The sequence below is a fragment of the Centroberyx affinis genome, unplaced genomic scaffold (assembly GCF_046629955.1).
Source record: "Centroberyx affinis isolate AG114_WGS23_722 - 3 ecotype Tasmania unplaced genomic scaffold, CSIRO-AGI_Caff_v1 ptg005575l_1, whole genome shotgun sequence".
NCBI classification, from domain to species: Eukaryota; Metazoa; Chordata; class Actinopteri; order Beryciformes; family Berycidae; genus Centroberyx; species Centroberyx affinis.
In genome coordinates this window covers 16,684-41,462 of record NW_027282803.1, presented here as the reverse complement: position 1 = coordinate 41,462, position 24,779 = coordinate 16,684, and the positions used below count along the sequence as shown (strand labels likewise).

Here is a 24,779-nt window from a genome sequence, read left to right as displayed (position 1 = left end):
CAGTAAAACCACATAAAGCCAACAGAATCCCTGTATGAACAAACGATAAAAACCCAAGACAAGGAGCCACAAGGATAACATCATTGCAATATTTTGAAAAAGCAGTTTACTAAGCTGGGAAAACACGGTTAACTACAGTAGACTGTGTCTCGTTTCCAAGGTATTACACAATATGGCTCCTCCACCACTCCGGACTTACATCACATTAAAAAGCAGCTGAACTGCTAGAGCAACAGCTAGAGGAGATTATCTAACTCCTAGAAGACAAAGTCGTTTTGGTCAATCTGCTTTTTCTGTCAGAGCCTCTCAGGTCTGGAACAACTTAGAGCCACACATAAGAAACTGAGCGAACCATTCCTCCACAACATGAAGAGCCTGGAGGGTTTATTAGAAATCAAACATGTGAACAGTAGAACAGAGAGGAGTTTTCCTGTTGTTTGTTGTCTTATTTGTCATCATTATGCTTAGTGTAGAGCTGCTCCTGCTCATCATGGCTCTGTACATAATATCCACACTTCACCAGGCTAACATTGTGTCGTCATGCTATTTGTTGATTGTTGTCATGTTCTTGTTGTTGTTGTGTTATAAGTCTGTCTTCTTGTCTCTATGTAGTGCCGGCTCTGTTGGTATCTGCATATGTTTTCACTGTTATTATCGTTGATTGTATTTTCAGTGTTTTTATTCTTAATGTTTGTGCTTTCAACTATTGCCTTTTTGGCTAACTCTGGCATATTTTCAGAAATGTTATTAATATGCACTGTCCCTGTCAAATAAAGTAATAAACTAAACTAAACCAAGAAGAAAAACACAGCAAACTACTGGATGGAGGCAGAGATGAAAACCAGCTGCTTTAACAGTTCCAGAGTTGTAGCATCAGGACTCAGACCAGGTGTTCAGGACTGACAGCTCAACATCAAAGCAGACGATGAGACTTTCTAAAAGACAGAAGGGAACTGAAGTCCTTGGTCGACTAAATGAGACTCTGTTCCAGACTGAATCCTGGACTCCATGTGAAGGTGTTATGGATGTTGTTTGTTGTTGTTGTTTGTTGTTGTTGTTGTTGTTGTTTGTTGTTGTTGTTTGTTGTTGTGTAAATGAACTGATAAAGTGACTCACACGATGGAGACGATGTCGCCTCTCTGGACCTGGAAGTTCCTCACACTCCAGCGGTTCAGGAGGACGACATCACACTCTGACACACCGTCCGGGTTCAGGAAGGGCTGCACACACACACACACACGCACACACACACACACATAAATATAAACAGTATACACACACACACACACACACACACACATAAATATAAACAGTGTACACATACATGTATACACACATACATTTACACCCACACACACACATATACATATACATGAAGATATGAACACACATACACACACACAGTCAAATACAGGTACACACACACACACACACACCACACACACACACACACACACACACACACACACACACACACACACACACACACACACAGCAGTGAGTAGTGATGAGTCAGCGTACGGTGTAATAGGGCAGAACTAAACAGAGTCTAAATATAGTCTGGTCAGAAGGTTGACAACACACACACACACACACACACACACACACACACACACACACAACACACACACACACACACATTTTCACCATCAGGTTTGATAAACACATGTAGATGTTCATTTTAAAGGAGCCATGTTATAGGAATTTAAACTTTCCTTTATTTATATCCATATATGATCAAAGAGGTTTAGTGAAGACTTTGTTAAAATCTGATTTTGTTTGATGGTTAAATTTAAAGTTTTTACATTTTCAGAACTCCGTCCTTGTTTCCAGTCAGTTTCAGTCTAACTGCAGGAAACGCATCACAGCTGGACTCGCTCCTGATTGGCTCCCTCACTAAAGACTGACTGAAATCCGTCCAATCAGGGCGGTTTGCAGCATCTGAACTGGAAAGCCTCCAGTCAGCAGGTTTACCTCGTTTGAAGAATTTAGAGGAGCCGCTGCTGTCGGCCAATCAGAGGCCAGTATTGTGCCTGATGCTCTTTACTGAAGGATGAACATGTTGGAGTCAGGATCCAGGTGAACACACACTCTGAACTTCCCAGAGGTGTGAGTGTGTTTATGTATGTGTTTATGTGTGTAGTATGCATATGATGTAGTATATTATGTAGTACATGAAGTATATGATGTAGTATAAATTCAAATTCAAATCAGCTTTATTTGCATGACAGGAAAGAGTCCTGTGTTGCCAAAGCAACACAGTGCTTCACTTGTAATAACATTGCAAACATTAACCAATAGTTTTCAGAACATAACCAATAATATATCAATATCAACAATTATAACAACAGTATAATATAATAGACGTATATGATGTAGTTTGTATGTGATGTAGTATATAATGTATATGTAATATGTATATGATGTAGTATGGTATATAGTGATGTATGTACAGTATATGATGGTATGTAAAGGCCTTTGAGACTGTCTTCTGATAAAAGCCTATATAAATATGTTGCTACAGAAAGTCTCAAAGGAGCGTACCCCCAGGACCCGCTGAGCACCCCGACCTCACGGACCCACAGAGGACCCAGGCATCAGAAGTACAGACGACGAGTGCAGAATGTGGGCGGTAAAGAACCCAGGAGGCCTGAAGACCCACCAGGCTGAGATGACCTGGTGAGGGAGCGAGTGGAGAGGGAGGCACTGGCAGAACCTCCACAGGAACTCGCTCATCACTCTGTGCAGGAGGTGGGGAAACCAAGAGGCCGCCTCGCTTGTCCTAAAGAGGAGGTCGACCATAATCTCCATAACACCTACAGAGATGCTGTGAGAGGAGGAGCTAGGCCACTGCAGAGCAGGGTCGGGCGATGGGACGAATATATCGGCTATCGTGATTGGCTGAGTCCATCGCCGGTTGATTTTTTTGGCAGATTTTTGTCATTTTATTTTGCTAATTTAATGGTCTAATTTAATAGTAAATAATTAACCTGTAAAGCGCAATTCAAAGCGTGCGTGAATAGGAGCTGGCAGTTGGAGTCGGGTCATGTTTTGCACGTTCTTGTTGCACTGATTTCCCACGAGTCTTTCACAGAACAGAGCAGTGAGCGACTGAGTGACAGTGAAGCCTCTTTAGCGGCTGCTGTCCGATCGATCGGTGCCGAAGAGCGACGTCGATTCATAAATCATATTTGAGAACTAGACCAAAAGCTTTATGTGCAGTTGTGCTCCCTGATCATTTAACAGCATCATATGTCAGATGAAGGGAGGCTCCTTCATCTGACGCCATCCGACTCTTCTTCAGATCGTGTCGGAGCTGTTCAGCCTGTCTTGCTCTGTCGTGCTCAGCAGGATGGTGTATTCGCAAATGCTCGTGCAAATTGGTAGTGTTAGAATCTTCGGCTTGCCAGTTTCGTCCGGTTTAAAACCAAAATAATCCCAAATAGGGGATTTTGTTTTCTTTTTGGCAACGAGCTCTTCCATGATTGTTCGCTAAAGATGGCGTGTGGGGGGGGGACTCCCCTGCCCCCTGAGCAAATACTGCAGAGCCTTGATAGACCCACCAGAACCTACCACTGACCAACAGCAGGGAGCTTGGTTGGAAGGAGATCCAGGAGGTCGTCAAGGCTGCCAGGGCCAGCTCAGTCCCTGTCCCAGACCGCCTCACTCACCACTGTGGAAGATCCTTAGGGTTATCTGGAGGAGGGGGAAGGTGGCCCAACAATGGAGATTTGTAGAAGGTGTCTGGATCTGGATTCCCAAGCAGGAGAACTCCTGGAACATCGAGCGGTTCTCACTGCTCAGCGTCGAGGGGAAGATATTCTTCTCTATCGTTCTCTTTTGACAGAGTATCTCCTGAAGAAATCACACATCGACACCTCTGTACAGAAGGGTTGAATCCCAAAGGTGCCGGGATGCCTTGGGCACACAGGAGCGGTCACGCAGATGAATACAGAGGCACGAGAAGGGAAAGGAGACCTGGCAGTGCTGTGGCTGCACCTCACCAACGCCTATGGATCCAGACCCCATAAGCTGGTGGAAACAGCACTGGTGCGGCACCATGTCCCAGGCAAGGTCAGGGACCTCATTCTTTACCTTGGCCATGAACATGCCGGTCAAGTCAGCTGAAGGAGAGTGCAGAGGCTCCCTGACCAAGTCCGGGGTCCGGCAGCCCCCCATCGGAGGCAAAGAGGGCCTCTAGATGGCTGTGGATCAAGAGAGTGGACTTGATCCATCCTGGCTGGGTCGCCTGGGCGAGGGTGTCTGACCCGAAACACCCTGGAGCGACTACTATCAATGAAAAAGGCCACTAAGAGGCGAAGTAGGCTCTTAACTGTGACGCGTTCAAACAAATCCATACTGAAGTCCGGATGCGTTTTACACTGTTTATTAAGCAGAAATCAAAGCAACACGTGAAAATATCGGAGCCCTCCTCACCCTCTGACTCCTGCCGTACAAGAGACCAGGTAAATAATGTGAAACTACACCCATGTGTCAATTACCGGAAGTGACAGTAACCAAAAAGAGCATGCGCAGCCTCGGCAAATAATAAACAACATAAATACACATTTTGGCTCCTACACACCCAATGACCCCAGGTTACACCCCCCCCTCTCTTTTCTCCCTCTCTTCTCTCTTGGTTTTATCCCTGAAGACATTAGACTGGTAGTAAGTAAATGTAAAAGTGAAGGTTCCTGATTCAGCTCCCTGATGTTAAACAGAAGCTCACCTGAGTCTGGACTTAGACTGTTTATGCAACATGCATGCACCTGTGCTTAATAACTGATTCTACCTGCAATTTATTAACTTAGTTTTAAGAAGTATTAGATTTCGTTTTAGATTTTTTTATGTATTTATTCATTTCACTCATTTATCACACGCCAATTAACACGGCACCTTAACGAGCTGCCTGACTGTTTCTGTGGTAACAACTCATCATTCATATGATTCAGTTGTTCAGGTGGATCCATATGAAACAGTAACACATATGAGTGTAACACCAGGTTCAATCCTCCACCTCAGTATTATTCAACATGGTGATAAATCATTTCTTCACTACACGTTTCTGATGGATCTCTGCTCTGATTATCTACCTCACTCACCACTACTGAGAAAATTTAAGATTTATATTTCTGTCCATGACAGGCTCCTGTAGGCCGAGCAAGAGAACTGACGATGTTGCTGCGGGCCCGGCGCCACGAGGGGGCAAGAGGGGGCAAGAGGGGGCAAGAGGGGGCTTTTCCCCCTCAGTTGTATTTTCTGCCCCCCGAGTTTAAGTTGACTGGAAGACTGGAAGGATCGCTTACTCAGGAAGTTCAACAACAAGGAGGCTGCAACTCTACTGAGGAAAGCAAGACAGAATGTAGCTGGTTTACTTTCCTGCTGGTTTGGTGTGTCAGACACGTTCAGGCTGTTTGTCCCCGAGCTGAAGGGAGCGGAGGAGAGACACAGAACACTTCAGTTCACTTCAGTTCACTTCACTTCAGTTCACTTCAGTTCAGTTCAGCCTGCTTCTCGTTTTTTTCATTGTAGCAATCCACAGAATGGAAATGACAGGGAAGTGAAGTTTTGGTCAATGAGAGACAGAGAGAGAGAGAGAGAGAGAGAGAGGGGGGGGGGGGGGAGAGAGAGAGAGAGAGAGAGAGAGAGAGAAAGAGAGAGAGAGAGAAAGAGAGAGAGAGCTGCATGGCATGAGCAGAAAGACAGACAAAACGATCTGATCATCTTTTTTTATTTTACTTAATGACCCTGACACTGATGGCTATTATTTTGTTGATTTTAGCAGCCATCTAATCGTTCATAAATTCTATTATTTTGCGTAGACCTCTGATTCCCTAAACTGTGTGAGGACACTCAGGTTTAATACCGGCTTCACCACTGCTGTGAAATAAATGGATTATTTGATTCTGAAACAGTCTTTCTTGTGTTGTTGTTATTTAGCCTTTCAGAGGCTATTGCATGGTCAAATCAATGAATTTCATTAAACCACCAGACCAATTTTAGGTGGTGACCTGGCAATCTGCCCCCAAATATTCCTATTTCATATTATGGCATGACGCACAAACACATGGAAAAGGTAAGGGAGGGAATTGTTCGCATCTAGTTAATACGCCACTATGCTGCCACCCGCAGGATGAACAAAATGCAGAAATAGGCACAGCAGGATGATAACCTGCTGTTTTAATATATAAAAAGATTTGCCCCCTCGCCATTTTAACTGCCCCCTCAGTCACTTCATCCTGGCGCCCGGCCTGTGCTGCTGCAGTATTTGGTTGCTGATAGAGGACGATACAAGAAAAAAACGACTTAGTGCCCCTTTGAAGTGTTTTCATGTCTAGGTGTATCTCAGCAGCTCTGCATGGGCAGTGGGGTTTTTGAGGTTTTTGGGATGCTGACCGAGCGACCGGCTGATCCAGCTGCTGGTCCAGCTGCTGGTCCAGCTGCGGTCCGGCTGTCAGAGGAGAGTCTGACGGTTCGAGTCCCGGACTTCTCCATCCTTCAGTGGAGCGACTGATAAAACAACATTTCACCTCTCCGAGTTAAACAAAGCTCCTCCGGCTCTATCGCACGCCCGTCCCGCTGCCTCCGACAACAAAAAATCATTATTCTTACAACTTAGTTTGTGTGGCTTGGCGGAGCGAGCGGGTAATTGACAGAATATCTCTTATCTGTCGGCCCAAAAATAAATATCCCCGTGAGTGCCGTCAGCCGGTGAGTTTATCAGTTAGAGCCGGGGACTCCATCAGCTCCTCGCAGTCTGATTTCACCGTATTACATGCCGGATTGTTTCAGAAACGCTGCTGCAGCGAGGCCGGGCAGGAAACTGAACCGGTATGACGGGAAGAGTTTGGCTGCAGAAGATTTTCTAATCAGTAATTTATTTTTGCAGAGAAGATACTGGAGTTTGAGTTTGAGAGACTTTGACTAACAAAGAGGAAAAGTCTATCCAGAGTTTTCAGAGACAGAAACACTGTGCAGACCTTTTCCACTGGATCAACCACAGGTGGAAAGATACTAAAACATCCTACTGCAGTAGAAGTGCTGTTACTTTGCTGATATTTGACTTCAGTAGAAGTCAAATTTCTGGTGTAAAAATGTCCTTCAGTAAAGTACAAAGTGTGTGATCTAAAATGTCCTCAGAGTAAAAGTTCCTGAGTTCCTCTTTAGAACAGAGAACGTTTTCCATGTGATTCTAAAAGGAGAGAGGACAGAGTTCACACTAGATTCTTTTCACTGGAAACATTAGAAATGAGAAAATAAAGTGCAGAAACAAAGTAAAGTCAGATTCCTCTTCTCACTGTGAATGGATCCACAGTTTGTCAGTTTACGTTGATCCGGTTTCTGTTGCTGATGGAGAGACACACAATCTGTTCTGTGATCAGCCTCTGTATGAACCTATGGAAAAGTACAGTTTGTACTATGAACATTTCAGTAAAACTACATCAGTGCTTACAGGAAAAATCTCCCTTTGTGTAATTCTTATTTAGCAGAAGAGCAGCGCTGCTTCAGACTGTCAGAGAGCCGGAAGCTGAAGTTTTCATGTTCAGACGATGAAGAGCAATTAAGAAAAACAAATCCAAGGCACTCTTCTGTTAGAAAAAGAACAAAAGCCTTTATTTCAGCAGCTAATGTGTGGCATGACAGATTAAAAGCTGCACTTTAAAACCTGGAGCAGTTTAACCTGTGATGACACGCATTACCGCTAAAATAAAGGCTTCGGTTTTAAAGAGGATATTGTGACATTTTAGCCTTTATTAGAAGAAGAAAGACAGGAGGGAGAGAGAGAGAGAGAGAGAGAGAGAGAGAGAGAGAGCGAGAGAGAGAGAGAGAGAGAGAGAGACATGTGACAAAGGTCCTGGGTTCAAACCCACGGCGTCAGTCACACGGTACGCTCCTCTGACCTCTGACCTCTCTGAACACTAACTTCTCTCCAGGCAGCAAAGCATCACACACACATTACACAGTGAGTGGTGATTTTAGTGCATTAATATTTAAACTTATGCAGCCAAAGTGTCGGTTGATTAGGTATTTCATAACAGTTTGGAACAAGACTCGGCCAATCAGAACGGAGGAGCGGAAAACACTGTTTCCATGACAACCTACCCAAGCCTGTGAAAAAGGATGAGGAATAACTGACAGGTCTTTCTCTCTCTCTCACACACACACACACACACACACACACACACACACACACACACGTTATCTTCATATCCGTGCAGTGTGTTCTGTCGTGTTTGAAGTGTGTTTGCGTTCCTGCTGCTCTGTGATGAATCTGATGGTAAAATCTCTTTCTAAATAAATTGGTTTGACTCTTCTGTCTCCTGCAGAATAAAATCACTTTAAAGTGTTTTCAGACCGTCTGAACTCTGATCTGCCAAACCGCCAAAGACGTTTTATAATTGAAGGAAAACATTAAATTCAGCAGTTTTGCTTAAATTGTCTCTAAAAGGTTTGATATTCAAAACCTCCGAAATAATGTTTCAGAAGTGACAAAAATGATTCTTTTTGAATCTATTTGAATGTGAAAGGACTTCAAGAAGACACATGAATATAAAATGAAAATCATTTTACTTATAGAGCAAAAGTACTGGACTCTTATGAACTGGTTAAAGATGAATGACTGGACATTTACAGGAGCCTGAGCACAGAGCTGATTCTGTAATGTTCCTGTTCATTAAAGACAGAGAGCAGATTGTTTTATTCTTAATGCAACTCAGAGCAGCAGGGCAGGAAACTGACTCAAAGTCAAAGTGTTTTTCTTTGCAGAGACGCAGACTGTTTACCTGCCAGATCAGACTCACTGTGCAACCAAAGATCCTCTATACACACAAGATGACGCATTACAAGCTGCGCCAATGGTATGCAATGGTCTACACTTCCTGTCTCCTAAGTGGGCGTGGTCGCCTCCCCCCCCCATCCCCCCTATGTATTTATATTTTCTTTTGCTAACATTAGATATTTACACAGCTAACAGCCATATTTAGTATTACGAAAATTAGTTAGCTAGGGCGTTCGCGAACGTTAGTTGACATTAGCTTAAAATATTAACACAGTTTGGCTAACGTTATCTCGCGAGATAACCAGATCTCAGATCCCAGATCTGGCGAGAGTGTGTTGCTGAGACAGAGACAGGTCTCCAACAAAGTTAATTTTCTCCTGATTTGTCTGTCTGAAAAACGCCATTTTAGTGTCAGAATGTTCGGAAGATACGTGGCTTGTGAAAAATGGGTCCGATATTTACTTCGGTGACTATGGGGCGAAAGAATCGGTCACAATCTGTGCTCACGCTCACTTCTCCCATTGGAGTGAACAGACTCAGGACCTGCCGCTAGTCTCCTAAAGGGGCGGGGCAGAGGAGAAACCCACATGACACAGATACAGGAAATGACTCGCAGTTGCGGCGTCTCGTTTCTAAACCGTCTCTGGAGCAACTAAATAATTATTGTCTTTACTATGCAACAAAGTCGGCTTCGTTGCAGTGATGTCATGCAGTAGAAAAAAATGTTGAAATCCAAAACAGCCCGAAAAAAGTAGTACTCCTATACTAATAACATACTATTTTGATTACTTCTACTGCAGTTAGTGATTTACTACGTTTCCCAGAATGCCTTTCAACTGGCTCTTACCCTGCATTCAAGTGATGTCAGGTCTAACCTTTCTCCGTCACAACTCGCGTCCCGGTAGTTCACGTTCACAAGCTTTATGGCTGAGAACTTTTTTTTTTTTTTTACCTTTATTTAACCAGATAAGTCAATTGAGAACCAATTCTCATTTACAAACAGAAGGCAAGTCGGTGCAAGACTTGCCTTCACATAAATACAGCAGGTACATAACAACATTAGTCAAATTTAAAAGATCACAATATATACAGTATACAATAACAAAAATCTATGTACTATGGTCCAGAAGAAGCAAATTCAAAAGCAGCTGCAGTGATCAGAAACTATCGCTTGTAATGAGTTATTAAAGGAGGGAACGGAATGAAGGAGTGGAGTTTTAACATCTCATTCCAGTCACTAGGAGGCAAACTGGAATGAGTACCAAAGGAGGTGCGGACTTTAGGAATGACCATAATAATGAATTTGCCAGAATGTAAATTGTGGTTACTGATGGCTATTGAGTAGTGAGTGGAGGTATGGGGGGGTTTTGCCAGTGATAGTTTTATAAATGAACTGATACCAGTGGATTTGACGCCTGGTGTGGAGTGATGGCCAGTTGACAAGAGAACACAGGTTACAGTGATGAGTGTTGAGAGGGGAACCGGTGACAGAGCGGATGGCAGTGTGATAGATGACGTCCAGTTTATTGAGGTTTTTGGGGGCAATCCTGTAGATTAAGTCGCCATAATCCAGGATTGGGAGAATGGTGATCTTAACCAGGGTGTGCTTTGCAGAATGGGTGAAAGATTCGTTATTACGGTACAGGAAACCAATTCTTGCTCTGACTTTGGAGAGCAGCGTGTTGATGTGAGTTTGACAGGAGAGTGAATCGAGCCAGATACCCAGATATTTATAGGAGTTGACAAATTCAAGTTCTGACCCATCCAGGGAGGAGATTTTGAGGGGCAGGCGACTTGGGGTAAGTTCCGGTTGAAGACTATGCATTTTGTTTTTTTAGTATTTAGGAGAAGGTGAAGGTTGGAGAAGGCATGTTGGATACTGTTGAAGCTGTGCTGCAGGGAAGTCAGGGTAGTGTTCAGGGAGGGGCTGGATGTGTACAAAATGGTGTCGTCAGCATACAGGTGGATGTGAAAGCTGCCAGCAGCATGAGCAACATTATTTATGTAGATCTTAAACAGGGTTGGACCTAGATTGGACCCCTGAGGGACACCCATGGACGGGGACAGTGGGTCAGAACTGGAGAACGTTTCCTCAACTCCTCAACTTATTATTGGTCGCTTGTAATGTTGCTGATCTAGGAAGTGAACTGAAGTCTCTCTGGACAGAAGCGTGAGGTGAAAGCAGACAGTGAGGTTCCTCTCTCTGATCGGTGGATGTCGTGAAGCCGAGCGTCTCACCTGCATGGAGGCTCCTTCCACTCGCGCGACGTAGGCGAAGCGGTCGAGGACGGTGACGGTAACGGGAACGGCGACGAAGAAGCCGCTAACGAACGCCCGCAGGTAGCGCCGGCCCGCCGCCTGCTGAGACATCGCCTGCACAGGAAGAGAGAAACACAACAAACAGCCGCATCAAACCCAGAGAAACTGATCAAGAGGAATCAATCAAACTGCATCGCATCAGACTGAACCTGAACCAGATCCCTTTGTTAATAAAAGCCCCAGGTGTCAGTCTGACCGACTACATACTGTAGGTATGGGGGGTCCCCAGCAAATTGATGAATTGTTAAACTTCACCATTATTTCATTTACAAGAAGTTAACACAATTAGAATGTAGAATGTAGCAGAATGACTGTTCTCATCATAGTTTCTCTGTTATCTCTCTACCTGCAGTAAAGAGTTCTGGACAAAATCAAATCTGGCAATAAAAATATTCTCAGATTTGGGGCAGAGAGACAAAATCTCATCAAATGGGGGTCCGTGGCTCTAATGTGGACTACATTAGCGGTCCTTGATATGAAAAAAGGTTGAGAACCACAGCTCTACAGCATGGAGACACACAGTCGTCTCTCTGTCAACTTTCCCTTCAGGTTTGGAGCTTCAGCAGTGAAACATCAGAGAGAGACAGACAGTTTCCGTCCAGTCTGCTGCCCAGGAAGCTGAAGACAGACAGGTGTGAAACGAGCGAGTGGCAGCCAGCAGCCAACAGCCAGCAGCCAACAGCCAACAGCCAACAGCCAACAGCCAGCAGCTAACAGCCAACAGCCAACAGCCAACAGCCTGGCCCCCAATCAAACACCATCAGAAGCAGTTTAGGGTGACCACATTTTCAAACCCCCAAACCGGGACCCTTGAGTGTACCGCACGTTCATGCACGCACCATAGGATGGGGGACAATTATTTCAGTGCTTAACACACCTGGTGATGCACCTTTCAACACCATGGACAGAGCCTCAGCAAACCAAAAATGATGTTTTGTCTCCAAAAATCCACCAAAACATAGTTTAGCGTACTGACAGATTCTGTCAGACAGATCCACAGCGTCAGAGGCAACAGCCTCGATGACACACTGATTGATTGACACACATACAGACAAATCAGTGTTGAATTCAGACGTGTGGTGCATTGTTTATGTTATGTTATGTTATGGACAGAACATGATAAACGTCTATGTAAGCGCTGAAAACAAGTATAATACTATTATTATTATTTTAATTGTGGTCAAAACCGGGACAATTTGGTAGTGAATGTTGAAAACCGGGACATTTTATTGTCAGGACTCGGGACACCCATCTTGAAAGCGGGACAATCCCGGACAAACCGGGACGTCTGGTCACCATATCCTGGTTTCCGATTGGCTGTCGGAGACGTCCGTCAACACAGCGCTGGACTGTTTTGGGGGAAAGTAGAAGCTCATCTACATTTCAAAGAGCCTGACTCCACATGACGATACTGACAGTAGATTCTTACAAATACAGTTGATATCAACTCACTGAAGGTCAGTTCTCATTTTATATCTGCTATTAAAAATGACTGACAGCTCAACATTAAAGGGGCATTAAGTAATTTATGATTTTTATCGATCTCTTTCTCCGACCACGCAGTAACATGGACGGTTCTCTGGCAGCTACAGGAGCCTGTGATGGACAGAAATATACATTTTGAATTTACAATAGGACAAGTAAGCTAGCTAATTAGATCCAACAGAAACTTCTAGTTTTGGTTGTGAAAGAGTTTCATCAGACTGAGGCTCACAGAATGTTCTGAGAGGAAACGTGATCCTTCATCTCAAATTAAAACACGAAATTCGTCAGAATTTGAGTTACAAGGTTTTCTCTTGACAGTGAAAGCTGTCAGAGTGTCATCATGTTACGGCAGTGAAAAGTCTGCAGGGTTTTGGGGTTTCTGGGTTTCTGGGTTTGGGGGTTTGGTCCCAGTGACTGAAATTATTCATTTATTAGAATCTGGACTTTGTGAAGCTCAGGATTATGTACGAAGCATTTTTGAGGCTCTGAAGAGTTTTGCGTCTGAACCTTCCCTCGCCATGGAAACGCCGTTTTCCTCGTGACTTCAGCAGATTCTGCTCTTGGGTTTGGACATGAGGAAGGTCGGCTCCCCTCTGCCTCGCTGGAACAAACGGTGAAACGTGAGTTTGTTCTCTGAGGAAGAACGGTCACAGCTCTTCGCCTCGCGTTACTCACGCGAGTTTGACCACGGGATCATTTGTGTTTACTCGAGTACACAACCCGCGAATATTCAAGTAACGTTATGCCGGGAAAGCCAGCTGTGTTGTGCTAACTGGGGCTAATGCTTGTGCTAACTTGGTTCATAGTAAAGTACAACTGATAGCTGGAATAAAGTAACAGACACATATTTTCAGAACTTACCAGGTAGTCCAACTTCCTCGCTGACTTTTCTCCAAGCTCTCTCCTTTTTGTCACGGTCTCTGCCAGGAGACTTGTGTCATAAAGCTCTGGGAGCCCACAGACGGCTACTATTAGCTTATCCTCCATTTTGAGACTAACCCTATCAGCACTGAGATTCTCCCAACGTCCTGACGTCCTGATGTCCTGACGTCCTGATGTCCTGATGTTGGGAGAATCTCAACACTGATAGGCTTTCGCGACACAGCGCCATGCAAATTTTTCCGCTCAAGTTGAAAAATTTCAACTCGCGTGAATACGCGACTGAGGCGAATTTCGCGTCACCCGGCGCAAAATGGCGTCTGTTCGCGTCTTTGCTTTGACTTCATATGTAACCGCACCGAAAAATTCGCGTCGCGTTTGGTGTGAACGCGGCATTACTGCGTGAACTCATTTCTGCTGAAAAATAAAAACAGAAGAAGAAGAAGGCTAGACGCCAAGTCTGGAGGAGAGAATGAGAATTAATATCAGTCTAACTTTATAAGTCCTTAAGAAAATCAACTCTCTCTCTCTCCCTCTCTCTCTCTCTCTCTCTCTCTCTCTCTGTCTCTGTTAATTCAATTCAATTCAAAGGGGCTTTATTGTCATGGGAAACATACGTTTACATTGCCAAAGCAAGTGTGAAATAAAAACAAAAAATGTACGTACAATTAAAGATCTACTAGAATAAAGAAATGTGTAAACAGAGCTGTGTGACATTGCAACATTGCAATCAAATCTCTCTCCCCCCCCCCCCTCTGTCTCTCTACAGTAGTACAGTATGTCTCTCTCTCTCTCTCTCTACAGTAGTACAGTATGTCTCTCTCTCTCTCTCTCTACAGTAGTACAGTATGTGTGTGTGTCTCTCTCTCTCCATCTCTCTCTCTACAGTAGTACAGTATGTCTCTCTCTGTCTCTGTCCCTGTCTCTCTCTCTCTCTCTCTCTCTACAGTAGTACAGTATGTGTCTCTCTCTCTCTCTCTCCCTCTACAGTAGTACAGTATGTCTCTCTCTGTCTCTGTCCCTGTCTCTCTCTCTCTCTACAGTAGTACAGTATGTCTCTCTCTCTCTCTCTACAGTAGTACAGTATGTGTGTCTCTCTCTCTCTCTCTACAGTAGTACAGTATGTCTCTCTCTGTCTCTGTCCCTGTCTCTCTCTCTCTCTCTCTACAGTAGTACAGTATGTCTCTCTCTCTCTCTCTCTACAGTAGTACAGTATGTCTCTCTCTCTCTCTCTCTACAGTAGTACAGTATGTCTCTCTCTGTCTCTGTCCCTGTCTCTCTCTCTCTCTCTCTACAGTAGTACAGTATGTGTGTGTCTCTCTCTCTCTCTCCCTCTACAGTAGTACAGTATGTCTCTCTCTCTCTCTCTCTACAGTAGTACAGTATGTCTCTCTCTCTCTCTCTCTACAGTAGTACAGTATGTCTCTCTCTGTCTCTGTCCCTGTCTCTCTCTCTCTCTCTCTACAGTAGTACAGTATGTGTGTGTCTCTCTCTCTCTCTCTCCCTCTACAGTAGTACAGTATGTCTCTCTCTCTCTCTCTCTACAGTAGTACAGTATGTCTCTCTCTCTCTCTCTCTCTACAGTAGTACAGTATGTCTCTCTCTGTCTCTGTCCCTGTCTCTCTCTCTCTACAGTAGTACAGTATGTGTGTCTCTCTCTCTCTCTCTCCCTCTACAGTAGTGCAGTATGTCTCTCTCTCTCTCTCTACAGTAGTACAGTATGTGTGTCTCTCTCTCTCTCTCCCTCTCTACAGTAGTACAGTATGTCTCTCTCTCTCTCTACAGTAGTACAGTATGTCTCTCTCTGTCTCTGTGTGTCTCTCTCTCTCTCTCTACAGTAGTACAGTATGTGTGTGTCTCTCTCTCTCTCTCTCCCTCTACAGTAGTACAGTATGTCTCTCTCTCTCTCTCTCTACAGTAGCACAGTATGTCTCTCTCTCTCTCTCTACAGTAGTACAGTATGTGTGTGTCTCTCTCTCTCTCTCTCCCTCTACAGTAGTACAGTATGTCTCTCTCTCTCTCTCTCTACAGTAGCACAGTATGTCTCTCTCTCTCTCTCTACAGTAGTACAGTATGTCTCTCCCTCTCTCTCTCTACAGTAGTACAGTATGTCTCTCTCTCTCTCTCTCTACAGTAGTACAGTATGTCTCTCCCTCTCTCTCTCTACAGTAGCACAGTATGTCTCTCTCTCTCTCTACAGTAGTACAGTATGTCTCTCTCTCTCTCTACAGTAGTACAGTATGTCTCTCTCTCTCTCTCTACAGTAGTACAGTATGTCTCTCTCTCTCTCTCTCTACAGTAGTACAGTATGTCTCTCTCTCTCTCTCTACAGTAGTACAGTATGTCTCTCTCTCTCTCTCTCTCTCTACAGTAGTACAGTATGTCTCTCTCTCTCTCTCTACAGTAGTACAGTATGTCTCTCTCTCTCTCTCTACAGTAGTACAGTATGTCTCTCTCTCTCTCTCTCTACAGTAGTACAGTATGTCTCTCCCTCTCTCTCTCTACAGTAGCACAGTATGTCTCTCTCTCTCTCTACAGTAGTACAGTATGTCTCTCTCTCTCTCTCTACAGTAGTACAGTATGTCTCTCTCTCTCTCTCTCTACAGTAGTACAGTATGTCTCTCTCTCTCTCTCTACAGTAGTACAGTATGTCTCTCTCTCTCTCTCTCTACAGTAGTACAGTATGTCTCTCTCTCTCTCTCTCTACAGTAGTACAGTATGTCTCTCTCTGTCTCTGTCCCTGTCTCTCTCTCTCTCTCTCTACAGTAGTACAGTATGTGTGTCTCTCTCTCTCTCTCTCCCTCTACAGTAGTGCAGTATGTCTCTCTCTCTCTCTCTACAGTAGTACAGTATGTGTGTCTCTCTCTCTCTCTCTCCCTCTACAGTAGTGCAGTATGTCTCTCTCTCTCTCTCTACAGTAGTACAGTATGTCTCTCTCTCTCTCTCTCTACAGTAGTACAGTATGTCTCTCTCTCTCTCTACAGTAGTACAGTATGTCTCTCTCTCTCTCTACAGTAGTACAGTATGTCTCTCTCTCTCTCTACAGTAGTACAGTATGTCTCTCTCTGTCTCTGTGTCTCTCTCTCTCTCTCTCTACAGTAGTACAGTATGTGTGTGTCTCTCTCTCTCTCTCTCCCTCTACAGTAGTACAGTATGTCTCTCTCTCTCTCTCTCTCTCTACAGTAGCACAGTATGTCTCTCTCTCTCTCTCTACAGTAGTACAGTATGTCTCTCCCTCTCTCTCTCTACAGTAGTACAGTATGTCTCTCTCTCTCTCTCTCTACAGTAGTACAGTATGTCTCTCCCTCTCTCTCTCTACAGTAGCACAGTATGTCTCTCTCTCTCTCTACAGTAGTACAGTATGTCTCTCTCTCTCTCTCTCTACAGTAGTACAGTATGTCTCTCTCTCTCTCTCTACAGTAGTACAGTATGTCTCTCTCTCTCTCTCTCTCTACAGTAGTACAGTATGTCTCTCTCTCTCTCTCTACAGTAGTACAGTATGTCTCTCTCTCTCTCTCTCTACAGTAGTACAGTATGTCTCTCTCTCTCTCTCTACAGTAGTACAGTATGTCTCTCTCTCTCTCTCTCTACAGTAGTACAGTATGTCTCTCCCTCTCTCTCTCTACAGTAGCACAGTATGTCTCTCTCTCTCTCTACAGTAGTACAGTATGTCTCTCTCTCTACAGTAGTACAGTATGTCTCTCTCTCTCTCTCTCTACAGTAGTACAGTATGTCTCTCTCTCTCTCTCTACAGTAGTACAGTATGTCTCTCTCTCTCTCTCTCTCTACAGTAGTACAGTATGTCTCTCTCTCTCTCTCTCTACAGTAGTACAGTATGTCTCTCTCTCTCTCTCTCTACAGTAGTACAGTATGTCTCTCTCTCTCTCTCTCTACAGTAGCACAGTATGTCTCTCTCTCTCTCTACAGTAGTACAGTATGTCTCTCTCTCTCTCTACAGTAGTACAGTATGTCTCTCTCTCTCTCTACAGTAGTACAGTATGTCTCTCTCTCTCTCTACAGTAGTACAGTATGTCTCTCTCTCTCTCTCTCTACAGTAGTACAGTATGTCTCTCTCTCTCTCTACAGTAGTACAGTATGTCTCTCTCTCTCTCTACAGTAGTACAGTATGTCTCTCTCTCTCTCTACAGTAGTACAGTATGTCTCTCTCTCTCTACAGTAGTACAGTATGTCTCTCTCTCTCTCTCTACAGTAGTACAGTATGTCTCTCTCTCTCTCTACAGTAGTACAGTATGTCTCTCTCTCTCTACAGTAGTACAGTATGTCTCTCTCTCTCTCTCTCTCTACAGTAGTACAGTATGTCTCTCTCTCTCTCTACAGTAGTACAGTATGTCTCTCTCTCTCTCTACAGTAGTACAGTATGTCTCTCTCTCTCTCTACAGTAGTACAGTATGTCTCTCTCTCTCTCTCTCTCTACAGTAGTACAGTATGTCTCTCTCTCTCTCTCTCTACAGTAGTACAGTATGTCTCTCTCTCTCTCTACAGTAGTACAGTATGTCTCTCTCTCTCTCTCTCTACAGTAGTACAGTATGTCTCTCTCTCTCTCTACAGTAGTACAGTATGTCTCTCTCTCTCTACAGTAGTACAGTATGTCTCTCTCTCTCTCTCTCTCTACAGTAGTACAGTATGTGTCTCTCTCTCTCTCTCTACTGTAGTACAGTATGTCTCTCTCTCTCTCTACAGTAGTACAGTATGTCTCTCTCTCTCTACAGTAGTACAGTATGTGTCTCAGCAGGCTGGCTGGTTTATGTCTGGGTGTCAGCTGTTCTCCAGCACATTACAGTGAGCTGTGCTGGGGAACGCTCTTCATCAAGGCTGCAGAAGAAGCATTAATGCTGTCGACACAGTGACAGACGAGTTAATGCAGCACATCTCTCTCTCTCTCTCTCTCTCTCTCTCTCTCTCTCTCTCTCTCTCTCTGCATTGGTATTCATGCTGCCGCCCGATATGCAGAAGCGAGCTCAGTAACAAGCAGTGGCGACAGACCTGACAGGTTATCATAAACAAACACTTATTGTGGGATATTAGACTGCGGCAGCCGCTCTTTCCATCGAGAAGCGGCTTCTCACGGATCTGTCGCACGCTCACGAAACTCGATTACACAAAGAGTTCCCAGTTTATTCAGATCAGGCTGATACAGAAGGTGTAAATATCAGCCCAGAAGGCTGCAGGTCGACCATTGGTACACCACCATGTGACCATTGGTACACCACCATGTGACCATTGGTACACCACCATGTGACCATTGGTACACCACCATGTGACCATTGGTACACCACCATGTGACCATTGGTATACCAATAAATGCACCTAGTATTTAGGGCTGCAACTAACTAACGATTATTTTCATTGTCGATTAATCTGTCGATTATTTTCTCGATTAATCGATTAGTTGTTTGGTCTATAAAATGTCAGAAAATGGTGAAAATGTGGATCAGTGTTTCCCAAAGCCCAAGATGACGTCCTCAAATGTCTTGTTTTGTCCACAACCCAAAGATATTAAGTTTACTGTCATAGAGGAGGAAAGAAACCAGAAAATATTCACATTTAAGAAGCTGGAATCAGAGAATTTTGACTTGGTTTTCTTAAAAAATTACTCAAACCGATTAATCGATTATCAAAATAGTTGCAGATTAATCGATTAGTTGACATCTAATCGATTAATCGATTAATCGATTAATCGTTGCAGCTGTACTAGTACTCATGGTGTTTGGATGTGTGCTTTGTGACCTTTTTGCTCGACCATCAGACATCGACTGCAGACAGTCAGGTCTGTTTGGCTCCGTTGCTGGAATTGAATTTCCGAGTCTCTGGGCCGGACTCCGTCTCAGCCGGTGACTAATGTTGGTGTTGCGAAGCTTTTCCAGACCGATAAATCCACAGGGAGAGGCGGAGAGGCAGCGGGGAGGCTGATTACTGCCGCCGCCGCCGCTAGATTTCCCCAAACCAGCTCCACTTCTGCCTCTGCAGCAGGTCTGGGCTTTGCAGGAAGCAGACCGGAGCCACAGAAACACTCTGACCCACAAACTACAGGGAAGACCAGCGTGACCCGGACCTGCTGCAGTTCACCACGGACCTGCAGCCAATTAGAATCTGGATTAGAAGAAATGAGTAGAAACTGACCCAGTTGATAAGATTTAGACTCATGGACCCGTATGGGAAGACTGAATTGTAGAAGAGTTTGCTCTGTACAGAGAGAGAGACCCTGAGATTTCAAGTCATTCTTACATTCTCTAATTAGGAACATTTTGAGTGAATTCAGTTATATTAAAACTGAACTCTTCCTCATTTTGTGGGGAACTCCTGAACGAACTGAAACAATAATCTGTCACCAGCAGCTGATTATTATGCAAACAATATTGAGGCATTCCCAATATAGAACTGCCTGTGCTTTTCTATCCTGTTCTGTTTACATCTATTTGCCAAAAAAACCCTTTACTGCCAGTCACTTTTCAGTGGCGTATTAAACATCTAGAATTGTGAAAACAAAATTGTAGAAACATGACAGAGTGTGAAATTTTCTCTCAGCCAGGCAGAGCGAGGCAGTGATGTCAAACGCTCAGAGCGCTTAACTCCAAAATACTGTGAGAGAGAAAATCATGAAGAAGAGGGAAGGAAATCGTTTTCTGCAGAATAACAACCAGATGATGAGTTTGGGTGGAATTGTCCTTTAAAGTCGGAGCAGACCGCAGACCGGCTGCCATCTCATAAGGAACCGAAAGGCCAAATCTGCAGGATGTTCTGTAAATGTCACAGTCTGACTGGGACTGAAAGTTCATTCCGACCCGTCTCGATAAATAAGAGGTGGGACCTGAAACGGACTTTCCATGTCAATATCGCTCCGGGTTTTCCAGCACATTACCCATAATTACCGGCAGGAACGTTTGGCATAAATCTGTGCTGCGCTGTGAAAAGCCGCAGAGCAGAGTTCAGCCTCTCTTCCTCTGCAGCTTTTATTTCTGTCTGCTTTCAGCCGCTCAGAAAGCTTCGACCGTCAGCGTCCAGACGTGGACTCCGTCCGTCCGTCCGTCCGTCCGTCCGTCCGTCTGTCAGAGACGCCCGGCGCAGAGCTGAAGCACTCATTACAGAATCCCATTATCAATATGAAAGAGCCTTGTCTCCATTAGAGCCTGGAGCCGGCAGCAGATTGATTTTTCCTGATGAGCGCTTCATTAAAGACGCCAGGCGTGCGCAGATGGAGAAGTGACGCCCGGGCGCTCGGGTCCGGACGCGGCGCTCCGGGGGAAGCGGCGCTCCGGGGGAAGCGGCGCTCCGGGGGAAGCGGCGCTCCGGGGGAAGCGGCGCTCCGGGGGAAGCGGCGCGTGGCGTCGAGGCTGACGGCGTCTGGGCGGCGTGACGTCCGGTGTGTTTGCAGCAGGTAGTTATGTGAAATAAGTTGTACGGCGGGTAATCCCTTTACCCTGATCACTGAATATTTATTCATCTCCGGACCGCCGAGCCTCGCCGCGTGACGCCGGCCGTGACCGCGCTCGCTCAGCCAAAACTAAGGTGATTACCGGCCCGGTGTCGGTGTTGACGGGAAGCTCGGGGGATCCGACCCACCGCTCGGGACACAAATGGGATTTGTCTCTCATGCAGAACAGCAGAGCGGTCTGTAAGCCGCGGCAGCAGGGAAAGCATCACGACCGATCCCTGCTCCGCTCGCCCCGGAGGCCGGACCGACGCCTGGAGCCGCTTCACACTGCGGAGCTCCAGCTGAACCCGGGGAGCCCACAGGAAACTTCCTGCTTCCATGTGGCTGGAAACAGTGTGAAGTTATGGATCAAATGTCAGATTTTGGATTTTAACCCTAACCCTAACCCTAACCCTAACCCTAACCCTAACCCCGCTCTAAAACGCTATAATGTACAACACGCTAGAAAACACCATAACATGCAACAACACACTATAAAACATTATAACACGCTACAACACACAACATTCTATGAAACATGACAACGTGCTATAAAACACTATAACATACGACAACACGCTATAAAACACTATAACACGCTACAACACACTATAAATACGTTATAACGCGCTAAAACACTATAAAACACTACAACACGTGACAACACGTTATAAAGCACTACAACACGCTATAAAACACTACAACACGTGACAACGTTATAAAACACTACAACACGCTATAAAACACTACAACACGCTCTAAAACACTACAACACGTGACAACACGCTATAAAACACTACAACACGCTATAAAACACTACAACACGCTCTAAAACACTACAACACGTGACAACACGCTATAAAACACTACAACACGCTATAAAACACTACAACACGCTCTAAAACACTATAGCACACTACAACACGCTATAAAACACTACAACACGTGACAACATGTTATAAAACACTACAACACGCTCTAAAACACTATAGCACACTACAACACGCTATAAAACACTACAACACGCTCTAAAACACTATAGCACACTACAACACGCAATAAAACACTACAACACGTGACAACACGCTATAAAACACTACAACACACTATAAAACACTACAACACACTACAACACGCTATAAAACACTACAACACGCTATAAAACACTACAACACACTACAACACGCTCTAAAACACTATAGCACGCTACAACACACTATAAAACATTATAACACGCTACAACACACAACATTCTATGAAACATGACAACGTGCTATAAAACACTATAACATACGACAACACGCTATAAAACACTATAACACGCTACAACACACTATAAATACGTTATAACGCGCTAAAACACTATAAAACACTACAACACGTGACAACATGTTATAAAACACTACAACACGCTCTAAAACACTATAGCACCCTACAACACGCTATAAAACACTACAACACGTGACAACATGTTATAAAACACTACAACACACTCTAAAACACTATAGCACACTACAACACGCTATAAAACACTACAACACGCTCTAAAACACTATAGCACACTATAACACGCTATAAAACACTACAACACGTGACAACACGCTATAAAACACTACAACACGCTATAAAACACTACAACACGCTCTAAAACACTATAGCATGCTACAACACACTATAAAACACTACAACACACTACAACACGCTCTAAAACACTATAGCACGCTACAACACGCTATAAAACACTACAACACACTACAACACGCTCTAAAACACTATAGCACGCTACAACACGCTATAAAACACTACAACACGCTATAAAACACTACAACACACTACAACACGCTCTAAAACACTATAGCACGCTACAACACGCTATAAAACACTACAACACACTACAACACGCTCTAAAACACTATAGCACACTACATCATGCTATAAAACACTATAACACGGTGCAACACAATATAAATGTTACAACACACTATAAAACACTACAACACGCTATGAAACACTATAACATGCCACAACACGCTACAAAACGCTATAACACACTACAATACACTATAAAACACTATAACACGCCACAACACGCCTTGCAACACACATGCTTTAACACACTGCAATACAGGCGGGCCCAGGTGAACTCCATCAGCCTCGATGATGACTCCACCCACCTGGCTCCTGCAAGACGCAGAGCCAGGAGAGCGGGAGGGTCGTCACACTGCTAAGACACAACAACACACTACTACGCATTTTAAGACACTACAACACACTACAACACACTACAACACACTATAACACACTACAACACACTACAACACACTCTAACACACTACAAGACACTATAACACACTACAACACAGTACAACACACTCTAACACACTACAAGACACTATAACACACTACAACACAGTACAACACACTCTAACACACTACAACACACTATAACACACTACAACACACTACAACACACTACAACACACTACAACACACTCTAACACACTACAACACACTCTAACACACTACAACACACTCTAACACACTACAACACACTATAACACACTACAACACACTACCACATGCTTTAACACATTACACCTTGCTCCACACACTCCAGTGGCGCCGCCCAGTGGCCAACAGCAGAACACCAGCTGTACTGAGCAGCTTAAAGCTCCATATCCTAGTTCACAGAGTTTTATTTAGTGTCTTTCTGTCCATTCAAAGCTGTGTGTGTGGTGTCATGAACCAAAAACACTCTCAATCCATTTCTCCACCTTCATTTTCCAGCATCTCTCTGAGCCTTACCAAGAACAGGCCGTTTCTGTCTCCGTGTCTTTAAGGCTCATTAATATTAACGACCCCTCCGTTCCGATCGGCTAACCGTTTCCAGAGTGAAACGTGAGACGCCGCGGCCCGGCGGCTACAGGTAGGGAAAACTCTCCGGTAATAAACGACGACAACCGCTCAACCGCTTTGAAAAAAACACTTTGTTAGTCTATTATTTCTTACAGAAATGATAATGAGCGAACCTTTGTGACATCACAAAGTTACGGAAGTCCAAACGGCTCGTTTAGAGGCTCGCTGCACTAATATGGATTGTGTGGATTTAGTTTTGATACTTTCACCATGTTTAGATAGACCATCCAACTCCTGTATCACCACAGAGTGGAGACCTTTAAAGTAATAAATATGAAAATGTTTTTAATATAAATATGAATAAATAAGTGCTGCTCTCTCTCTCTCTCCCTCCACAGTGATCCAGCCTCTATCAGTTCATAAATCTTCTCCTCTGTCTGTTCTAAACAGCCGGAGTCTGGTAAAATGTGTTTTACGTTTCCGGTTTGTTTGGAATCAACAGAAGAAGAAGAAGAGCTGGGTTGTTAGCATGAGCGGTGAGAGCCACCATGGCTGAACAGACAGAGAAAAGAGAAACTCAAACTGCAGGAAATCCAAGCTCCGCCCACACTGTGTGATTGACAGGTGATCTGTGGGAGGAGCAGAGCAGAAACCCCACAGTGAGGCTGAGGGAGGAAGATGGAGGCGGACACACAAAACCTCCTGCAGATTCTCACTTTATCTAACCAGCTCCTGGTCAGACTGGGTGGAAATCCAGCAGCCAACAGGTTTCCAGGTTTCTAAAAACCTCCTGCTCCTGTCTCTCCAAACCGGTTCAGACCCACGGCATGCTGGGAGAAACTCTCGTTAGTAGATGACATCACTCATCGCCGGCCTGACCTCGTTATCTCAGAGGAAGTCAGCAGCAGAATCCAGATCCCAGTGTGAAGTTTGTCCTGCAGCTTTAAGTTTAAGTCCTGCGACTGGGCCCATCGAGAAATACATCAAATAAAGAATAAAAGTGAGGAGACTCCACTGAGCATGCTCCTT

General features: G+C 44.4%; 1 protein-coding gene across 1 annotated transcript; it reads right to left on the bottom strand.

Annotated features, from left to right (window-relative positions):
• Positions 1 to 1,112: 1,112 nt before the first annotated feature.
• On the bottom strand, positions 1,113 to 11,149 carry LOC139667497 (mitochondrial inner membrane protease subunit 2-like). The gene is made up of 2 exons (XM_071546973.1): positions 11,018 to 11,149; positions 1,113 to 1,220 (listed from the first exon to the last, which is right to left on the bottom strand). Exons 1-2 carry the CDS (start codon positions 11,147 to 11,149, stop codon positions 1,113 to 1,115), a joined length of 240 nt encoding a protein of 79 aa, XP_071403074.1.
• Positions 11,150 to 24,779: the final 13,630 nt, after the last annotated feature.

Excerpts from the sequence above, each read along its gene's own strand:
- LOC139667497 (XM_071546973.1), bottom strand. The coding sequence starts at position 11,149 with ATGTCTCAGCAGGCGGCGGGCCGGCGCTACCTGCGGGCGTTCGTTAGC. Across the intron at positions 1,221-11,017 it reads TGGAAGGAGCCTCCATGCAG|CCCTTCCTGAACCCGGACGG; the intron begins GTGAGACGCTCG and ends GTGTGTGTGCAG.